The sequence below is a fragment of the Ammodytes marinus genome, assembly GCF_949987685.1.
Source record: "Ammodytes marinus genome assembly, chromosome: 6".
NCBI lineage: Eukaryota > Metazoa > Chordata > Actinopteri > Uranoscopiformes > Ammodytidae > Ammodytes > Ammodytes marinus.
The window spans coordinates 33,472,111-33,490,340 of NC_137235.1; the positions used below are offsets into that span (position 1 = coordinate 33,472,111).

An 18,230-nucleotide genomic window follows, 5' to 3' on the forward strand; every position below is an offset into this window, starting at 1 on the left:
TTGCTCAAAGATGCCAATGCGCACTAAAGAAATAGTTCTGTTTATTTGAATGACACTGACCTTACAGTTGTGCAATTTTGTTTGCTATGTTCACATTTTGTGCAAACATGCAGACAAAAAAAATTCAATTAAAGAAATTCTACTGTTTTGGTGCAATACCATGCAGACACACTAAATAAAAATAATGTACCATACACTTAACATGTGTATCAAAGTGCTTTTTAAAGTTCCTTTTTGGATGGGGGGCTGTTGTGAGATTATTGTGGACAATAGGCATACTGTGATGCGATTAATTCATATATGGTTATTATTAGCCTACTTGCTTGATTTCTTTTTAAATGCAGAGGTTATTGGTTGTTTTGGAACATGTATTTCCAAATTTAAAACATAAAAATAAAGCAGCATTTAAAATTCAGAAAAATGTATCTTGTCGGCCTACACAACCATGCTGTTTGAAAAATAATTCAATTATTGAAATAATACAATGTGTTTTCCCCTTAAAATGACTAATGCATTTCAAAGACAGTTACAGTGTGCACTTCTGTAAACTTACTGAAAGGTGCCTGGGCCATCACTCTCATGCATGTATCAGACTTTTCTCTGCGCTGTATGAGCCGATAAGTTGTGTTTCCACGGTGATGTGGAGTCTTAAACTAGTCTAGCTTTGCAGAGCACTTCTTTCTGTTCAGCTAAATATATCCCCATAGAACCGCACTGCGTTTATTATCGCCACCGGTTAAATGTCGGTTTGCTGCTGCTCGTTTACTCTCCCGCGTACATGCCGTAGTCACGCGCAGCGCGGCACGGACGTATTTTTTATTTATTTATTTTTTTTGGAGACAGAGTTGAAGCAGGTTGAAGGAGTTTCTTCAAGACAGTCGAAGGTACAACACTTTTACAGTCTATGATGCAGACCAGTGATGGAATAATTCGCCAAAGTAGGCCTAATTAGTTGAAGATGACCCGACTCTACTCGATATTTAAAATTACATCATGTGACCTACTAGACTCCATAGCGGTATCGATAAGCTCAAACGTTATTGATTTCTGGGGTTTGAATATAGCGGAACCAGGTCCGTAGCCTAATAGAGCCGGCTTTCGGAACGTAGACAGCGAAACTGCGCACACACAGGCTGTTGTGTGTGTGAGAGAGAGAGAGAGAGAGAGAGAGAGAGAGAGAGAGAGAGAGAGAGAGAGAGAGAGAGAGAGAGAGAGCGCAGCTGCTCAATAGTAGCCGATCTATTTTGTGTGAGTTAGCGGGGAATTTTTATTTTTGCGGACTCTAAAACACATGAATAAATAGCTTAGACTACTGACAACTCATCTAAAATCCACTTGCCCGGTCGGGCAACCAAAAAGCAATATCAACTTGCCCGAACATTATTTTCACTTGCCCTGGGCAAGCGGGCAAGCGTTAGTGTCAACCACTGTAGTCACCTCGGCTAGAGTGAAGAGAGTATTGTGTTTTGGCGAAAATGTGAGCGCAGCACTGTCTATTGTGTGGTGTTTTTCCTCGTCATTAAATGAATCAGTTGGCTACACTGTGTCCCACTGCTACGATGTCACGTAGCTACTGCAGCCAGCACTGTTCGCTCACTGTCTCTATCAGTTGCACCTAGCCGTCTCTGTGCTCACAACAACACGGGGGGAATAAATAAAGAAGCGGCTGGTTTGACCAAGCAAAAACGAGAGACCGCTGGCTTGACCACAGTTGTTCCACAGCCCGATAGTTTGACCCACATTCTGGCGGCGGCTATCGCAGTCCAGCCTAAACCCCGCCCTACCAGTAAGGGTAGGGTCGGCGGTGGAAACACCACCAAGATTCTTAAAAGTGAGCTGTCCCGCTCTGAGCCGCTCCGACCCGCTCTACTCGGTGGAAATGAGGCACAAGAGATGCAATGTCCCGTGTGACAGTGAAGAGGATGAGAGCCCAACAGAGAACCCCACCACCTTGTCCATCTCTGCCCCTCCCACACCTAACAGCTACACCAACCAGCTGAAGGAGAGTATGGCCCTGCTGGAGCTGGACTTTTCTGAATTTAAAGAGCTGACCCAAGCCAGGCTGTCTGCCCCCCTAGTCAACATTGTGCAGCAGCTTCAAGAGGAGCTCAAGCAGCTCAAAAGAGAAAACCAGGCCTCGACATCTGAGCTAAGAGGAAGTGTAGAGGCACTAAAACAGGAGAACAGTGTGCTCCGGGCTCAGTTAGCTAAAGTGAAGGAGGACGCTGAGAACAGAGAAAGGAACTTCACTAGGCAAGTCCAACACCTGACGGACCAACTCCCAGCAGTCACCACAAAGACAACTACAGAGACACAGACTCTCCCTGCTAGTCTCCCAAACCCCTGCCTTGTCTCTATCTCACCATCTCCGCTCTGCACCCTGCCAACACCCACTCAGCCAGCTCCCAACAGCCAACTCTGTCCATCCCAGCTGCCCCCCCACTCAGCCTGAAGAACAAGCCCCACAAGTGGTCCTGCTGGCTGACCCAAACGGGAAATTCCTGGACACCAACAAGCTTTTTCCTTTGAAGAAAGTGCTGTCTAAATGTTGCAGCACCACAGGCCAGGCGATGAAGCTATTAAGAAAAGAGACCCTCGGGAGCACTCAATGCCTGGTGATCCACACAGGAACAAACGACCTGCACATTCTCCGAATGGACACAGCTGAGGCAGTGAGGAAGATGGCGGAGCAGGCCACTAAGGAATTCCCTGACACCCGCATCGTGATCTCCACCCTGCTGCCTAGGACAGACGGCTTCTGTCCAGCTAAGATACACTTTCCCATTGGAGTTACAAAACAACATGGACATATTTTAGTTAGTTAGTAATAATAGTTATAATAGCAATAGTAGTAGTCAGTACGATAGTAATATTATTGAAAATAGTACATACATTTCCAAATAATTAATATCTAATTATTATTATAAATAAATAGATAGTTTTTTTTAAATATTTGTCTCACTATACAGGTTCATTTTGATTGTTTTCTTTTTGATGCGTTCATTTCACATAAGCTGTTGGAACACACAGGGTCTCCACTCCTCAACCTTTGAGCTGAAGAGTGGAAACCCTGAATTCATGAAATCGATCAAAGACATGTCATTGTATTGACAGAAACATGATGTCAAGATGATTCACTCAATCACTGTCCCCCAGGGTATAATGAAGTCATGGTGCCCTCCCTCAAACTAAAAAACGTATGCAAGGGCAGAACATCGGGGGGGATCTTGGTGTGGTATAAAGGAGATCTTTGTCATCAGATCTCATCAGTAAAACGGGGTAAATCACACATTTAGTTGAGGTTAGATCAAACCCTAGGTATTTCTAATAGGGATCTATACCTCTGATAGCATAGACTCACAGGGCAACAACCATGTATTTGGTCAGGCCCCCCTGTTTACCACACCAACGATCCCCCGTCGGAATAACTTTGACCCAATATTAAATCCAAGTGGCAGGGAGATAGTGCATCTCTGTCGGGCCTTAGGCCTGTACATAGTTAATAGTAGGTTCAGAGGGGACTCTTTAGGGAGGTTCACTTACTCCTCAGCTCTTGGGTCTAGTGTAGTAGATGCAATCACTGACATGAACCCCTCAACTATCAGTGCATTCACTGTCAGACAGCAATCCCCCCTTTCAGACCACAATCAAATTAATGTGTTCCTTAAATTGTCAGGTCAAATTAGTGACACACAAATAGAAACCAGTAAGCTGTTTAAATTAAATCGTAATTACAGATGGGCCCCAGACAGTGGAGACAAATTCATCAAAGTTTTGAACTCTCCTGATCTGATGAATAACATAGCAATATATAATCAAAATCAGTATATCTGTTAAGACAGAAGTCATTTGGGTTTTGGTGGTGCTTTAGAACACATATCAGTGGTGGCGTGTTTCCTGTGTATAAAAACTCTTTTCATTTGTGATCACACCGGGCGGCACTTAGCTTGATTGCAGCACATGAGGTGAGTGCGCACGGGTGAGTTAATACAGGTCCGCTGTTTCCGGTCGGGACGTGAAGGGTTTGTGCACGGGAGAGAGCACGCATTGGTATGTATTTTCTGTTTTTGCACCACAGTATAGTTGCACAGTGCGCAGGGGTCTGGCACTTTTTTCACTTGTCATGTCTTTTATGTGTCAGCGCATCAGACGGCGCAGTGACGTCTTGGGCACATTTGGTGGAGGCGCACATGGTGGGGATGTTTGTATGGAGGGTCATTGGTGCTTAAATGGTGCACTTTGTCACTTGTATATATGCCCACTTGTTATGTAGATTAATTCATGAAGGGGTGATATTGTCTTTCATGGTGAATACCTTATATTATATATATATATATATATATATATATATATATATATATATATATATATATATATGGTATTGTAATTATAATTGTGATAGATAATATCTTACTGATTTATTTGGATTTAATTTAAATACTTGATTATGCATTTTGATTGGTTTGAAAACTAATTTGATTTCATTTTTCTCTTTTGTTATACCGATAGGTTTTCAACCTAACCTCATTTCGTAATCTAAAGGCATGTTGCAAAAATGTATGAAAAATAAAAACTACGGAAAAGATTTGAATTGTCCTGCGTTTTCTCCCATCCCTGCCATGTCAAGTGTGGCAGGCACATTGAACATCAACCCCAGATAACTTGACAATATCCCTTCCAGAGATGGTGTAAACAAGGCCATTGACGATATCAATATGATATTTCATAAGGCAGCTATTAGGGCTGACCTCATAAAGCAAAAACGGAGACCTGTTGAAAGGCAAAATACTGACAAATGGTTTGATCAAGAATGCAAAACAAATCAGAAAAGAGCTGAGAAAAATAGCAAATGAGAAACACCGCCAACCAAACAACCCAGCCTTGCGCATTAGATACAATGAAATTTTAAATAACTATAAATATACAATTAGGATCAAAAAACAAAATTATACCCAGTTGAAACTTGAAGATATTGAGAATGCCATTGACCAAAATCAATTCTGGGATATGTGGAACAAGTTCAACCCAAAGCAACAGCAGACATTACCAATCCAAAACGGTGACATCTGGAGATCACATTTTGAAAATCTGTACAAAGACATACCAATCAATCAAATTAATTCGGATCAATGTATTATAAAAGAAAAACTCCAAATATTAGAAGAAACAATTAAAAGACAATCAAAACCCCCTTGATTTTGATATAACTTTAGAAGAATTAACAACACAGACAAAATGTCTGAAGCCAAGGAAAGCTCGTGGTCCAGACAGCATTAAAAACGAAATGCTCAAAAGCAGCACCCCAGAGATGCAGGGTGCAGTGTTGCATTTGTTCAATGTAATATTACGGGCAGGATGTTTTCCCAACATCTGGTGCAAAGGGCTCATTTCCCCCATTCATAAGAGTGGGGACAAATCGGACCCTAATAACTACCGTGGCATCTGTGTTAGCAGCTGTCTAGGGAAACTATTCTGTAGTATTATTAATAAAAGAATAATAGATTTCCTTGAGGAACAGTCAATACTAAGTAAAAGTCAGATTGGCTTCCTCCCAAAACACCGCACCACTGACCATGTATATACGCTTCACACTTTAATTAACAAACACGTACAACAAACGAAAAATGGACAAATATTCTCTTGCTTCATTGATTTTAAGAAAGCTTTTGATTCTATTTGGCATGAAGGGCTCTTTTACAGACTCTTAAATTGTGGTATAGGTGGCAGAACCTTTGATCTGGTAAAATCCATGTATTTGGAAAACATGTGTGCTGTCAAAATTGGAGATAAACAAACAGAATTCTTCCCCCAGAGAAGAGGCGTTCGGCAGGGTTGCAATCTAAGTCCAACTTTATTTAATATATATATAAATGAACTGGCTGTTGAGTTAGATCAATGTGCTGCTCCTGGCCTCTCCCTCCTAGATAGAGAGGTGAAGTCCTTGTTTTACGCTGATGACCTTGTTCTACTGTCTCCTACTGAACAAGGACTACAGCAACAGTTAGACGTAGTAGAACAGTACTGTCAGAACTGGGCCATGGCAGTAAACATGAAGAAAACCAATGTCATGATCTTTCAAAAACGCCCCAGGTGTCATGAGAACAAACATAATTTTACTATTAATAATCATGTAATTGAACACAGTATGAGTTATACCTACCTTGGTATAACCATAACAGCATCAGGGAGTTTCAACATGGCAGTGAATGCACTAAAAGAAAAAGCTTGAAGAGCTCTATTTGCAATTAAGAGAACATTTTATGATTTCCAAATTCCAATAAAAATCTGGCTTAAAATATTTGATAGTGTCATCCAGCCCATTGCGCTGTACGGTAGTGAAGTATGGGGTCCACTCAGTCATCAGAGCTATACCTGTTGGGACAAACATCCAACAGAATCTCTACATGCAGAATTCTGCAGGTACATTTTACATGTACACAGAAACACACCAACAAATGCATGTAGAGCAGAATTAGGCAGATACCCACTTATAATTAACATTCAAAAGAGAACGCTCAACTTTTTTAACCACCTGAAATCCAGCCCCAGAGACACCCTCCACTCCAAAGCCCTCCAAACCCAAGAGCTGAGCCCAGAAAAGAGTCCCCTATGTCAGTTGGTACTGAGGCTAACTGCCCCCTCTCAGACACACTCTGACCAGCCTCACAACAACACTGCTCTCCAAACAGTAATCAGAGTAAAGCAAATTATAGCACAATGTAAAGAAACCTATCTGGACCATTGGGAAGAAATAACTAAAAGCCAAAGTAGGTTGGAATGTTATCTCGCCCTTAAAATAAATTATCAATTAGCAGAATATCTCTCTACTGTCAGAGATAGAAAGCAGAGACAGATCCTAACCAAGTACAGGCTCAGTGACCACAAACTGGCAATTGAAACAGGAAGACACAAAGAATCATGGCAACCAAAAGAAAACAGAAAATGTGGTCACTGTTCGACAGGTGAGGTTGAGACAGAGATGCACTTTCTCCTACAATGTATAAAATTAAATGACACAAGACAATTGTATTTGAACAAGTTCAGCTCTTTAGTACCAGATTTCAAAGAGCTGAACGACCTCTCCAAATTAAAAATACTCCTCAGAGAAGGAGACTGGGCACATCTTGCTGCCCAGTATATATTAACATGCCACAACCTGAGGGACAGTGAATGATTGAGGCACACACACACGTCATAATGTATATAATTTTCATAATTGTCATATGTGTTTTGTCTGATTTATTGTATCTCACTGATACTTTGCTTTGGCAACATTGTTTTTCTATTTTAAACTTTCATGCCAATAAAGCCAATTTGAGAGAGAGAGAGATATGTGTGTGTGTGTGTCAGTCTAGCTGAGAGGTGCATGGTGGTACTTTGTTGTGGCTGTACTGACGTACTCACAGTGTGTTGGCAGTGGGTACACTCTGTGCCTCCTCAGTTTGTCTATGCACGGCCTGCAGCAGCACAGCTGGAGCCACGCCCAGTTCTGAGGAGCAGCGCTTCAGGTGGGCACAGCGACTCTTCTGGGACTTGAACTTCTTGCCACAGATGGGACAGTCAGGGACAGCAGGCGGAGGGGCTGGGCCGCTCCCTTCACTCTCATCTAAACACCTGCAAAGACGGATAAGAGGAATGAGTTACCGTAATTTTCGGACTATAAGCCGCGACTTTTTCCCCATTTTCCGACCCTGTTATTGCACAGCACAGTATATGTTCTGTAGCTACTAGGGATGGGCGTTAGTAATCGAGTACTCCTAGTTTCAAATGAACTCGATTGGTGGATTAAAATGTTATATACGTGTAAAAACGGCACAAAACGGATAAAATAAAGTTTAACACAATTAAATATTTGATGCAAGTGCAATAAACTGAGCGTTGTGTCAAACAGCAACTGCAAATAACTGCCACCTCCATGCCACCGCAGCGCAGCCCGTGTTGCCGAGCTGAACACGGTCTCTCCTTTCTTCTCCAGAACATTGTCAGGAATATAACTGTCCAATTATTTCAAAGCAGATGATAAAGTTACGTTTATAAAAAGGGGAGATGACACCTGTTACTCTCAGTTGGTAATGAGTAGACTCCAGGTGAGCATGCAAGGTGCTCTCCGCTTGGAAAGAAAAGTAAAGAAGAAGCAAGGCTTACTTCAGGCACATTCGCTCCGAGCCAACAACAGTTAAGAAGCCTTCAATAGGGAATATGGGGATAAGATTCAAAAACCGACCGGTGTAACGTTCCGTTAATGAGGAATTAGTCGCGGTAATTATTCACTGACACGGAGTGAGCATTACGCGGTTGGATATACAACTACTAAGTCTACTGCTTTGGTGAGATGTATTTGAATTGTAGGACAATCATTTTATATTATTTGCTGCCAGTGGAGGATCTGGAAAATTTTACATGGGGTGGGGAAGGGGGGGCAAGAGGTCTTGGCAGGGGGGCATGGGAGGACGGTAGCGGGAATCCCCATACAGTATCTCACAAAAGTGAGTACACACCCCTCACATTTCTTCAAATATTTCATTATATCTTTTCATGGGACAACACTGAATAAATGACACTTTGATACAATGTAAAGTAGCGTGTGTACAGCTTATATAACAGTGTAAATTTACTGTCCCCTCAAAATAACTCGACACACAGACATTAATGTCTAAACTGCCGGTTACAAAAGTGAGTACACCCCTGAGTTAAAATGTCCAAATTGGGCCCAAAGTGTCAATATTTTGGGTGGCCACCATTATTTTCCAGCACTGCCTTAACCCTCTTGGGCATGGAGTTCACCAGAGCTTCACAGGTTGCCACCGGAACTCTCTTCCCCTCATTCATGACGTCATCACGGAGCTGGTGGATATTGGAGACCTTGCGCTCCTCCATCTCCTGTTTTAAGAAGCCCCAAAGATGCTCAATAGGGTTTAGGTCTGGGGACATGCTTGGCCAGGCCATAACCTTTACCCTCAGCTTCTTTAGCAAGGCAGTGGTCATCTTGGAGGTGTGTTTGGGGTCGTTATGTTGCAATACCACCCTGCGGCCCAGTTTATGAAGGGAGGGGATCATGTTCTGCTCCAGTATGTCACAGTACATGTTAGCATTTAATGAACTGTAGATCCCCAGTGCTGGCAGCACTCATGCAGCCCCAGACTATGACACTCCAACCACCATGCTTGACTATAGGCAAGACACACTTGTCTTTGTACTCCTGGTTGCCACCACACACACTTGACACCATCTGAACCAAATAAGTTTATCTTGGTCTCATCAGATCACAGGACATGGTTGCAGTGATCCATGTCCGTAGTCTGTTTGTCTTCGGCAAACTGTTTGTGGGGTTTCTTTTGCATCATCTTTAGAATAGGCTTCCTTCTGGGACGACAGCCATGCAGACCAGTATGATGCAGAGTGTGGCGTATGGTCTGAGTACTGACAGGCTGACCCCCCACCACTTCAAGCAGCAATGCTGGCAGTATTCATACGTCTATTTTCCAAAACCAACCTCTTGGTGTGACGCTGAAAACGTGCACTCAACCGTCTTAAACTGGGCCGCAGGGCAGTATGGCAACATGATAATGACCCTAAACACACCTCCAAGATGACCAGTGGCTTGCTAAAGAAGCTGAGGGTAAAGGTGATGGACAGCCCAGCATGTCTCCAGCCATAAACCCTATTGAGCATCTTTGGGGCTTCTTAAAACGGGAGATGGAGGAGCGCAAGGTCTCTAATATCCACCAGCTCCGTGATGTCGTCATGAATGGGTAGAAGAGGGTTCCAGTGGGAACCTGTGAAGCTCTGGTGAACTCCATGCCCAAGAGGGTTTAGGCAGTGCTGGAAAATAATGGTGGCCACACAAAATATTGACACTTTGGGCCCAATTTGGACATTTTTTCTTAGGGGTGTACTCACTTTTGTTGCCTTCAGTTTAGACATTAATGGCTGTGTGTCGAGTTATTTTGAGGCGACAGTAAATGTACACTGTTATACAAGCTGTACACTGACTACTTTACATTATATCAAAGTGTCATTTCTTCAGTGTTGTCCCATGGAAAGATATAATGAAATATTTGAAGAAATGTGAGGGGTGTACTCACTTATGTGAGATACTGCAGGGTTCAACATAACTTTTTTTTCCTACTGGCCCGCCGGGCCAGTGGATCCGAGTTTTACTGGCCCCTTGTATATTTTCACTGGCCCTGCACACACTTTTTTTTCTTCTTAATTTAGTGTCAATAATTTTAATACCTGTATTAGAAAAATAACCATATCTAAAGGGAATATCTATACTGTAACAGTATAGATATTCCCTTTAGATTTGGTTATTTTTCTTTTAGTTAATTATATGAAATGTTGATATTGCTCATACACATAATATAAAACCAGGCGAACATATTGAATTTGAAACCTACAACTGAAAGTATGTTGAAAGAGTGGGCCAGTATTTTAAAGTCCAGTAGTTTGATGATTGTTTTTATTCTTGAATTTGGGCAGTTTAATGAATAGTTCACCTGCAGAAGTCATGTTCAAACATAAAAAAAAAATAAGAGATGAAGGTCTGATCATTCTTTGTGGTGTGGTAGGCTGTTTTTATTACTTTCTCTATATGCATTAGGGATGTGAATGTGTCGACCGAATGACCAGTTTTCCACTTGTGCTCAAGTTGACTTTAAAAATAGAATAGAAATCCGAAAATCAGTGGGTTATGCCGTTTTTTTAAATGGGAGATTTAACCGTGTACGAGTTCACGTCTGGTCGTGAGCGCGCTGCAGGAGTGTCACTTCTCCATGAAGTGTCAGCTTCACATAAGAGTCCGGTGTGGGACCATTTTTTCAAACTATTGATAAAAAACAATGCAGTGCAAAATATGCAGCATAAGTTAAACGCTCGTCTAAGACTATGACGTTAAATCACCTTAGAAACACACAATGCCTTCGTCCGATCACAGCAGCGTTTCACCGTGTGATCTCGCCAGCGAGTGAGCCGCCGCGCAGATGAACTGTGGTTTGTGGCTAAAATAATAACCGGGGATATTCTCCCCGTTAGCGATTTCAATGGGAAAGACTTCCGCGATCTGATTGAATGTCTCGAGCCTGAAAACACAGTGCCAAACTGCGCGACTATAGGAACTGTACAGTGAGCGGAGTCCCTCCGTTCGTTTCTGTCTACAACCGACACAATCACCGGAGACGCATTCACAGCTTTTAAATAAAGCCTCTCATTTGTATTACCATTGGGGCTTGGATGCAAATACTGCAACATTACGGCGGCAGATAAAGGAAAAGCGCAGTTATCATTTTCTGCACCTCAACCTCTGCTGTGGGAAGAAAGAAAGGGGGCAGAGCAAGTCGATTGATTTGTCGACTCGCAGGCGCGGTAGGCAGCTCTGCCAACGGAGCGAGAGTGCACCCGCTTGTTGCTCCGCCTGTCAAAACGCCCACGCATCTGTTGTCCACTGGCCTTTCATTAAACAAATATATTTTATATTAGGTTTATTATATTGAGTCTTAAATAAACACTGCTTTCATTCCGACTCTCAACGCGCATTTAAATGAACCATGATGTAGTCTACAAAAAGATACTGAACTGTGATTGGCCAGTCAACTTTCCCTGCATATGATTTTACTGGCCCCGGGCCATCGGGCTATACGTTATGTCGAACCCTGTACTGTATATATTATATTGATCATCATTTCTGATAAAATAAGACATGTGTAGCCTATATCTTAAGCCTACATAGCTTACCCTATACAACATATTGCTAAAACAGAAAACAGGAAATCATTGAAACATGTTATTTTGAGTGACATGCCATATCATTCTAGTCTAGTGGAATTTATATGTGTGCCTCAATCATTCACTGTCCCTCAGGTTGTGGCATGTAAATACATACTGGGCAGCAAGATGTGCCCGGTCTCCTTCTCTGAGGAGTATTTTTAATTTGGAGAGGTCGTTCAGCTCTTTGAAATCTGGTACTAAAGAGCTGAACCTGTTCAAATACAATTGTCTTGTGTCATTTAATTTTGTACATTCTCTCTCTCTCTCTCTCGTATGGATCCGAACATGCAAGTTTTTTTTTTAAATATTTTTATCAAGCTCTTGCCTGTACTACAATAGGCCTACACATTAATAAAAGGGCAATATGCTCCTACAAGTCACAAGCGAGTGATTTCCCTTTTGGCCAACAATGAATGGGTGTGCTCTTATTGATGAATTAGCTACTTTTACATTGCATTACATTAATTACAAATTTAACTTTAAGTTAAATTGGGTGTGTTTAAAATTCACAAGGGTAAACTGACTTCACCTTAAAGAGGACCTATGATGCTTTTTGACTTTTAAGACCTATAAACGTTGTTATGATGATTCATAGTCATGCTTAACCATACTAAATTATCAAATAATGACTTACATGCATTTCGACGTATTCCCTGCTGACCGTCTGGGGTGTCTGTGCAGAGCACTAAACACTATTCTAGCCAGTCGAGAAGTCACATCTTCAAAGCGGTCTACCCTTTGTAACTTTGTGACGTCGCATGTAACTTTGTGAAGTCACCACGCGGATGTTTCCATGTATGGTAATGCTGTCACTTCCCTGTTCGCGTCTGCCTCGCGCCCTTATAGGTCCATGCTCGCGCTTCCCGCCACTGAAAGTGTTCCGGAAGGAAGGTAACCAATCACAACGGAGTGGGGTTTGCAGGAGGGGGGGGAGGGTAGCGGAGATGGCCGATGCACAGGTGGAGGGAGCGGAGATTGCCGAAGCACACACACTCAAGTGTTGACAGGACGTGCTGGATCGCCAAAATAAGAGAAAGAGCTTCCCGAAAATCTACATAGTTTTTTGTGATGTGATTCGTGTCAGGTTGCTCTATAGCAGTGTAAAACAAGAAATTAAGACCAGAAAAGTAGTATAATAGGTCCTCTTTAAGATGCTAAGAGCAGGTCAGTTACCCTTCGCCGCGCTGACTCGCTGTGTGTGACAAACTGTGTGATCGCCAATATGCGCATATGATGCAGGTCCGTGGCTAAGTATTTGAGGGGCAGGGCATAAGATTAGATTTAAAATGATTTACTGTATTGTATGTTCAATGTATTGTTTGTTTAAATTATTTGAGTGGCTTGTTGACATAGTGGCGGTTTGTTCTTACAAGTACATTTTTGAGAATGCAAAAGTTAGGGGGGCAGCTGGGGGGGACAAGGCTCTTCAGTGGGGGGGCCGCTGCCTCCCCTTGCCCCCCTGTAGAACCGCCCCTGTTTGCTGCCATTCTTATTTTAAATGGTGACTTAGGCAATTGTATTTGTTACAACTACAGCCCATGCTTTTTTTCTCTTTTTTCTCCCCACCGCAGACCTACTCGATCGGTTTAAATTGTGGCCCGTCTATTTAATTACTTTCAGTGAGGAAAAGGTGTTTTAAACTTGTGGAAAAAAAATCCTTAATATCATATGGCAACTGTGACTGTTTGACAATAAGCATTGAGCGATTTATTGCGGTGAACCGTTGTTCTGTAGACAGATGCGTTGCGTTCTAAAAATAGAAAAAAGTTTAACGAGGAATCGATTGATCCTCTAGGAATGCAAGCGATCACTCAAGTAGCGAAAACACTACTCGTGCCCATCCCTAGTAGCTACTATGGCACTAAATGGTAACACTTGAATACGTTATGCAAATATGCAACTTGTTTGTTGAAATGTTAATAAATGGGAGCTTCCTCAAGCAGCCATCTCTTTCCCGACAATCCCCTCTGTGCACGAACTCTTACATATGGTAATTAAACATTATAACACCTGCGGCTTATAGTCCAGTGCGGCTTATAGTGCGGAAAATACGGTAGTTAATTTTTACTTTGCAAGTCACTCTGGTACGGTGGCGCTGAGCATTCACCAAATAAAAAAAAGTTTCACAGCTAATATAGCTGTTAGCACACTCAGGATCTCATAATTACGAGAAAAGATCTCGTAATAACGAGATAAGGATCGCCCCTCTCATTCATCAATAACGATGGTTGGCTGGCTGCAGGACGGCCACGACTCTGTCCGACCTTATCGTCTTTTATTCCTGCCCTAAAAGCACTTTACTCTATTTTTACACACAATCCATGACCAGGATATCAAGTAGGCCTATGAGAATAATGGCCTAAATGTTGATTTAGCAATTTAGTGATTCAGACTTATAGTGTGTGTCTGTGTGTGTGTGTGTGTGTGTGTGTGTGTGTGTGTTTGTGTGCAGACGAGGTGAACCTAGCCATAGGCAAACGTAGGCAATTGCCTTGGTTTCCGTACTACAATGGGCCCCATAATCAATACAATTATTTTAAATATGCCTTTATTTGAGTAAAACTGAAATGTGCAATCTAAGTTTATATTATTAACCTTTATTTCATGTTATAAGTCAAAGATTTGTTATATTAAACTTGGTCTTGACAACATTTTGGAAATAGTTTTTGTGTTCATTGAGATACTGTTTAAAAAGTAACCTTTCGAAGGGGGTGTACTCATCTATGCTGAGCACTGTATGTTATTACAGTCATATGTTTCGTCATTGAAGTTTTAAGAAAGATACAATGTCTTCTAAATATCCACACCTGTTAAGGTGCTGCGTGCGGCCCTCTGGGGTCATGTGGGACAGGTCTCTGTGGCAGATCTGACAGAAGAAGAGGCCTCCGTCCTCCAGGTCCACAGTCTGCTCCGCTGCCTCCCTGTCCAGCTGCTGCTGCAGCCGCAGGGCCACAGCCTCGTCACTGTCCAGGTGGAGGCCAGAGCTGAAGGCCTCTGGAGCATCGGAGATACAACCAAAGGCTGCTTTTAAAAGTTACATTTGTACTGAATACTAGATCATATCCTAATATACAGATTTAATATTGTGACTTCAACGTACCACCATTTTGATTTAAAATTGTGTATGTTCTTAGCCTTAAGAGCTTCAATACAGTGGGAAATCATTACACTGTTCTAGCTGAATAAGATTGGAGTTATTCCTGCTAGCATTTATCTGCTTGGCTCTTATATCCACAACAATTCTCACAGTCAGCTTAGTAAAATGTCTTCTATAAGCCCTAATGGTCATCATCAAAATACAGTTACTTTAGTACAACTTGGATACCTTTAAAAAAAATGTTTTTCCTACAAATGGATCGTGACCGACAACAGTGAGGTCTGTTTTCATGTCCCGCATATGGAATCTAAAGGAGCATTTTGTTTAGTGTAAGAAGTGAAAAAAATGACCAATCATGCATGATGATGATGATGACAGTCGGTCTCATCACATTCTGCATTCTTTCTGTTCACTGGGCCAAACATGCTGCAAACTATCACTGTGTGCCAAGAACGTTGTGTCCTCTCACCTGGTCTTTGTGTTAGAGGTGGAGGAGCAGGAGGATCACATTCCGTCTCATGGTTGGTTGGCTGGCCCTTGTGCACCACCCTCTGCGGACTGGCTCTCCTGAACTGTTGCATTCTGAGGAGCACTTTGTCTCGGGCAGAAGAACCACTCTCGGCTCTCTGTCCTGCTGCTGCTGCTCTTGACCCGGTATCTCCTGAGTCCCGTCCAGCCCGTCCACAGACCGCATCACTACACACAGGCTGGGTCCGTGCGGGTTTGGCATCCCTTTTGTTATTTCTCCTCCTCTTGTCTCCATCGCCTGCCTGACTGGAGGGCTGTTGCTCCACTTTCTGTCTGGATTCACCCGGTTTCTTGCGGACTCGTTTGAGCAGCTTCGAGCAGAGATTTTCAAAATCCTCGCCCGAGTCATCCATGGTGGCGTCTCAATTTAAAAGGCCATGCCAGCTTCCCCCTCAGCCCGCAAACAGAGATGGTTTACGCCGTGCAGCTAATCGTTGTTTCCGAGGACCGACGTGGATCACCTGTGACAGAGGAACAGTTACATGTGTTTAAGAACATCACGTTAGAAATAATTATGACTCGGTTTTACTGAAGAAATACAATTACAACCGCCGTGTCATCCCTTAAATGCTAACCCTTTTCAACGAAATTATTATACATATGGGTAATTGTATTAAGAAATAAATGTTTGAAAGCGGCTAGCTTGTGATGCTAACTCTTCTTACCTTTACCTCTCTCTTCAGCTTCATCTTCCTGCCTCATCGCAGTTCATTCACAAGCCCATCGCAGACGAGTCTCGCCTATTTTAAACTATGCATAACGTTATGCATACAAAATATGGCTAGTATATGAAGAGAATTGGGCTGGCTGGGTTTGTTTTCATTTCAAAAGTCCTCCTACTCAACCGCTTCCGGTCACGTGAGGATGAGCGAACGAATGCGTGCCCTACAGGTCACGTGAACGCACCGCATCTTAGTAGGCTCGTTCGACCTGTCGCCGTCTTGCTAAGACCTGCGCAATTATGACGCTCGTCTTGCTGAGCGCACTGCATTATGGTTAGACTTTTTGTCCCACTTGCACCCGTGGCTGGCTGCGGCTCGGCTGCTTGAGACTTTGAAGTCCCGCGGTATCAAGACGGACACAGAGGCCGTGTCTGAACTGCCATACTAACGTCCTACTCATACTCATTTTGACTTCAATTTGAGTATGTGACGGTTGGGTATGCGAGTTTGGGTATGTGAGAAATTCCCGGATGAGTACTAACTTCCGGGAAGATTTTGGGTATGAATCGATCGTATACTTTTCCTACTCAACCGCCCCACAATGCACTGGGTCAATTCTACCCGCCCAGGAAAATGAAATATTTTCGAGCAAGTTGCTAGGCAACAACATTGTTTGGGGTTCCGCGATCTGACAACTGTACGTGCAGTCATTCATACACTCTTACAATAGATAAGAGATGAAGATAAATACCTAACAACATTAGAGTCACTAAGTGAAATGAGTGATGTGAGTCTGATAGTGGAGAGAGATTAGAACAGATCGCTGTTCCACACACCGCGGCTCGTCCAGCTCAACTCACAGACAGCTGAGTGCTGATGAGCCGGACAGAGAGCGTCGGAGGGATCCTCCGCCTCAAAACATCATTATTATAAAACAAGAGGTCTAAAACACAGATGATGAACACAGGACTGTAAAAATCTAGTTCAATATCTAACCTGTAGAGGGCGGTTATAAGCTTAACAGTGTCTAAACTGCCTGAATCTTATAAGAAGAAGAAGAAATTCTTCATTGCTTGAGTATACTTCAACTGAGAACGTTTTAGACGCAGCTCGCATACACAATCAATCTTTGAGTAGAGAGTATGCAGTATATAGATGGTGAGTATGTAGGATGTAGGACGCTAGTATGGCAGTTCAGACACGGCCAGACACTGGAGCAAGTCGCTGCAGTTGCTCCCCACGGGCTGCGGGAGCGAAATGTCTGATGGGAAACGTCTTGCTGACAGGCGGAGCTGAGCGCTAATTGGGAGTTTAAACCTCGTGCCTTTGATGCGTTTCCCCAATTGGTTAGGCAAAAGTCTGACATCACCGCTCAAAATTAAATTACGATCCATTCTTTTTGATTTTAATTTATGTTTAATCATTAGGCCGCCACAATATGCATTTAAGCAGAAATGTACTTAATCAGAGTTAAACCTCTGAACCCTTGACATAGAAATAATTTGGATGTGTAACTCTCCTGTATAGATATATTTAAAAGTGAACACAAACTTGAGTCACATAAGATCTTGGTGAAGTGATTTTTATACCATTAAGATTAAATCATAGGCTTATTTCAAGTGATCTAAATGGTCTGGGAATTGTATTTTACATGTAGTGTCGCAAAGCCAGACCAAAACTACAACAAGTAGTTTGTTTGTTACACATCATAATACAGTTCATCATATCCATCTCTACAATAATAATAAGGGATCTTTTCTTAGACCTTCTTTATTTAGGCCGATCATATTCGTTATGTGAAGGGAGAAATACTAAACCTCCTTTATTTGGATTTGTAAATTATTCTTGTAAATTATTCTTTATCACTTAAAAGTAGGTGTTCTAGTAAAGTAACAAGAAAGATAAAGATGTGTGGGGAATGGGGATATTAGCTTATATCTCGTTTCTTGTTTTGAAAATGCCCCTCGCTTTTAAAGTGTTTACTCGTCTTTGTGTTGTGTTCTGCTTCTAATCGGTTGTAGCATGTGTGACTCTCCTGCGAATATGTTTCTAATAGGCCTTCAAAATAAAACTAGAAAACGAACTGCATCCGCAACAAGGACGCTACTTCCGACTCGGAGCTGTCCGGCTTCAGTCAGGCATTTTCGTCACTCCCCCGACTGCACTCGGCTACTCTC

At 42.4% G+C, this 18,230-nt stretch overlaps 1 protein-coding gene across 1 annotated transcript in view; it reads right to left on the bottom strand.

Moving 5' to 3' along the window:
- Positions 1-16,192, bottom strand: part of slx4 (SLX4 structure-specific endonuclease subunit homolog) — a 51,320-nt gene extending 35,128 nt beyond the window's left edge. The window contains exons 1-4 of the mRNA XM_080028914.1: positions 16,057-16,192; positions 15,333-15,852; positions 14,574-14,760; positions 7,405-7,614 (exon numbers count right to left, since the gene is read on the bottom strand). Coding sequence (XP_079885040.1) covers positions 7,405-7,614; positions 14,574-14,760; positions 15,333-15,744 — 809 coding nt within the window. The 5' untranslated portion in view covers positions 15,745-15,852; positions 16,057-16,192. The remainder of the gene's footprint in view (positions 1-7,404; positions 7,615-14,573; positions 14,761-15,332; positions 15,853-16,056) is intronic.
- Positions 16,193-18,230: the final 2,038 nt, after the last annotated feature.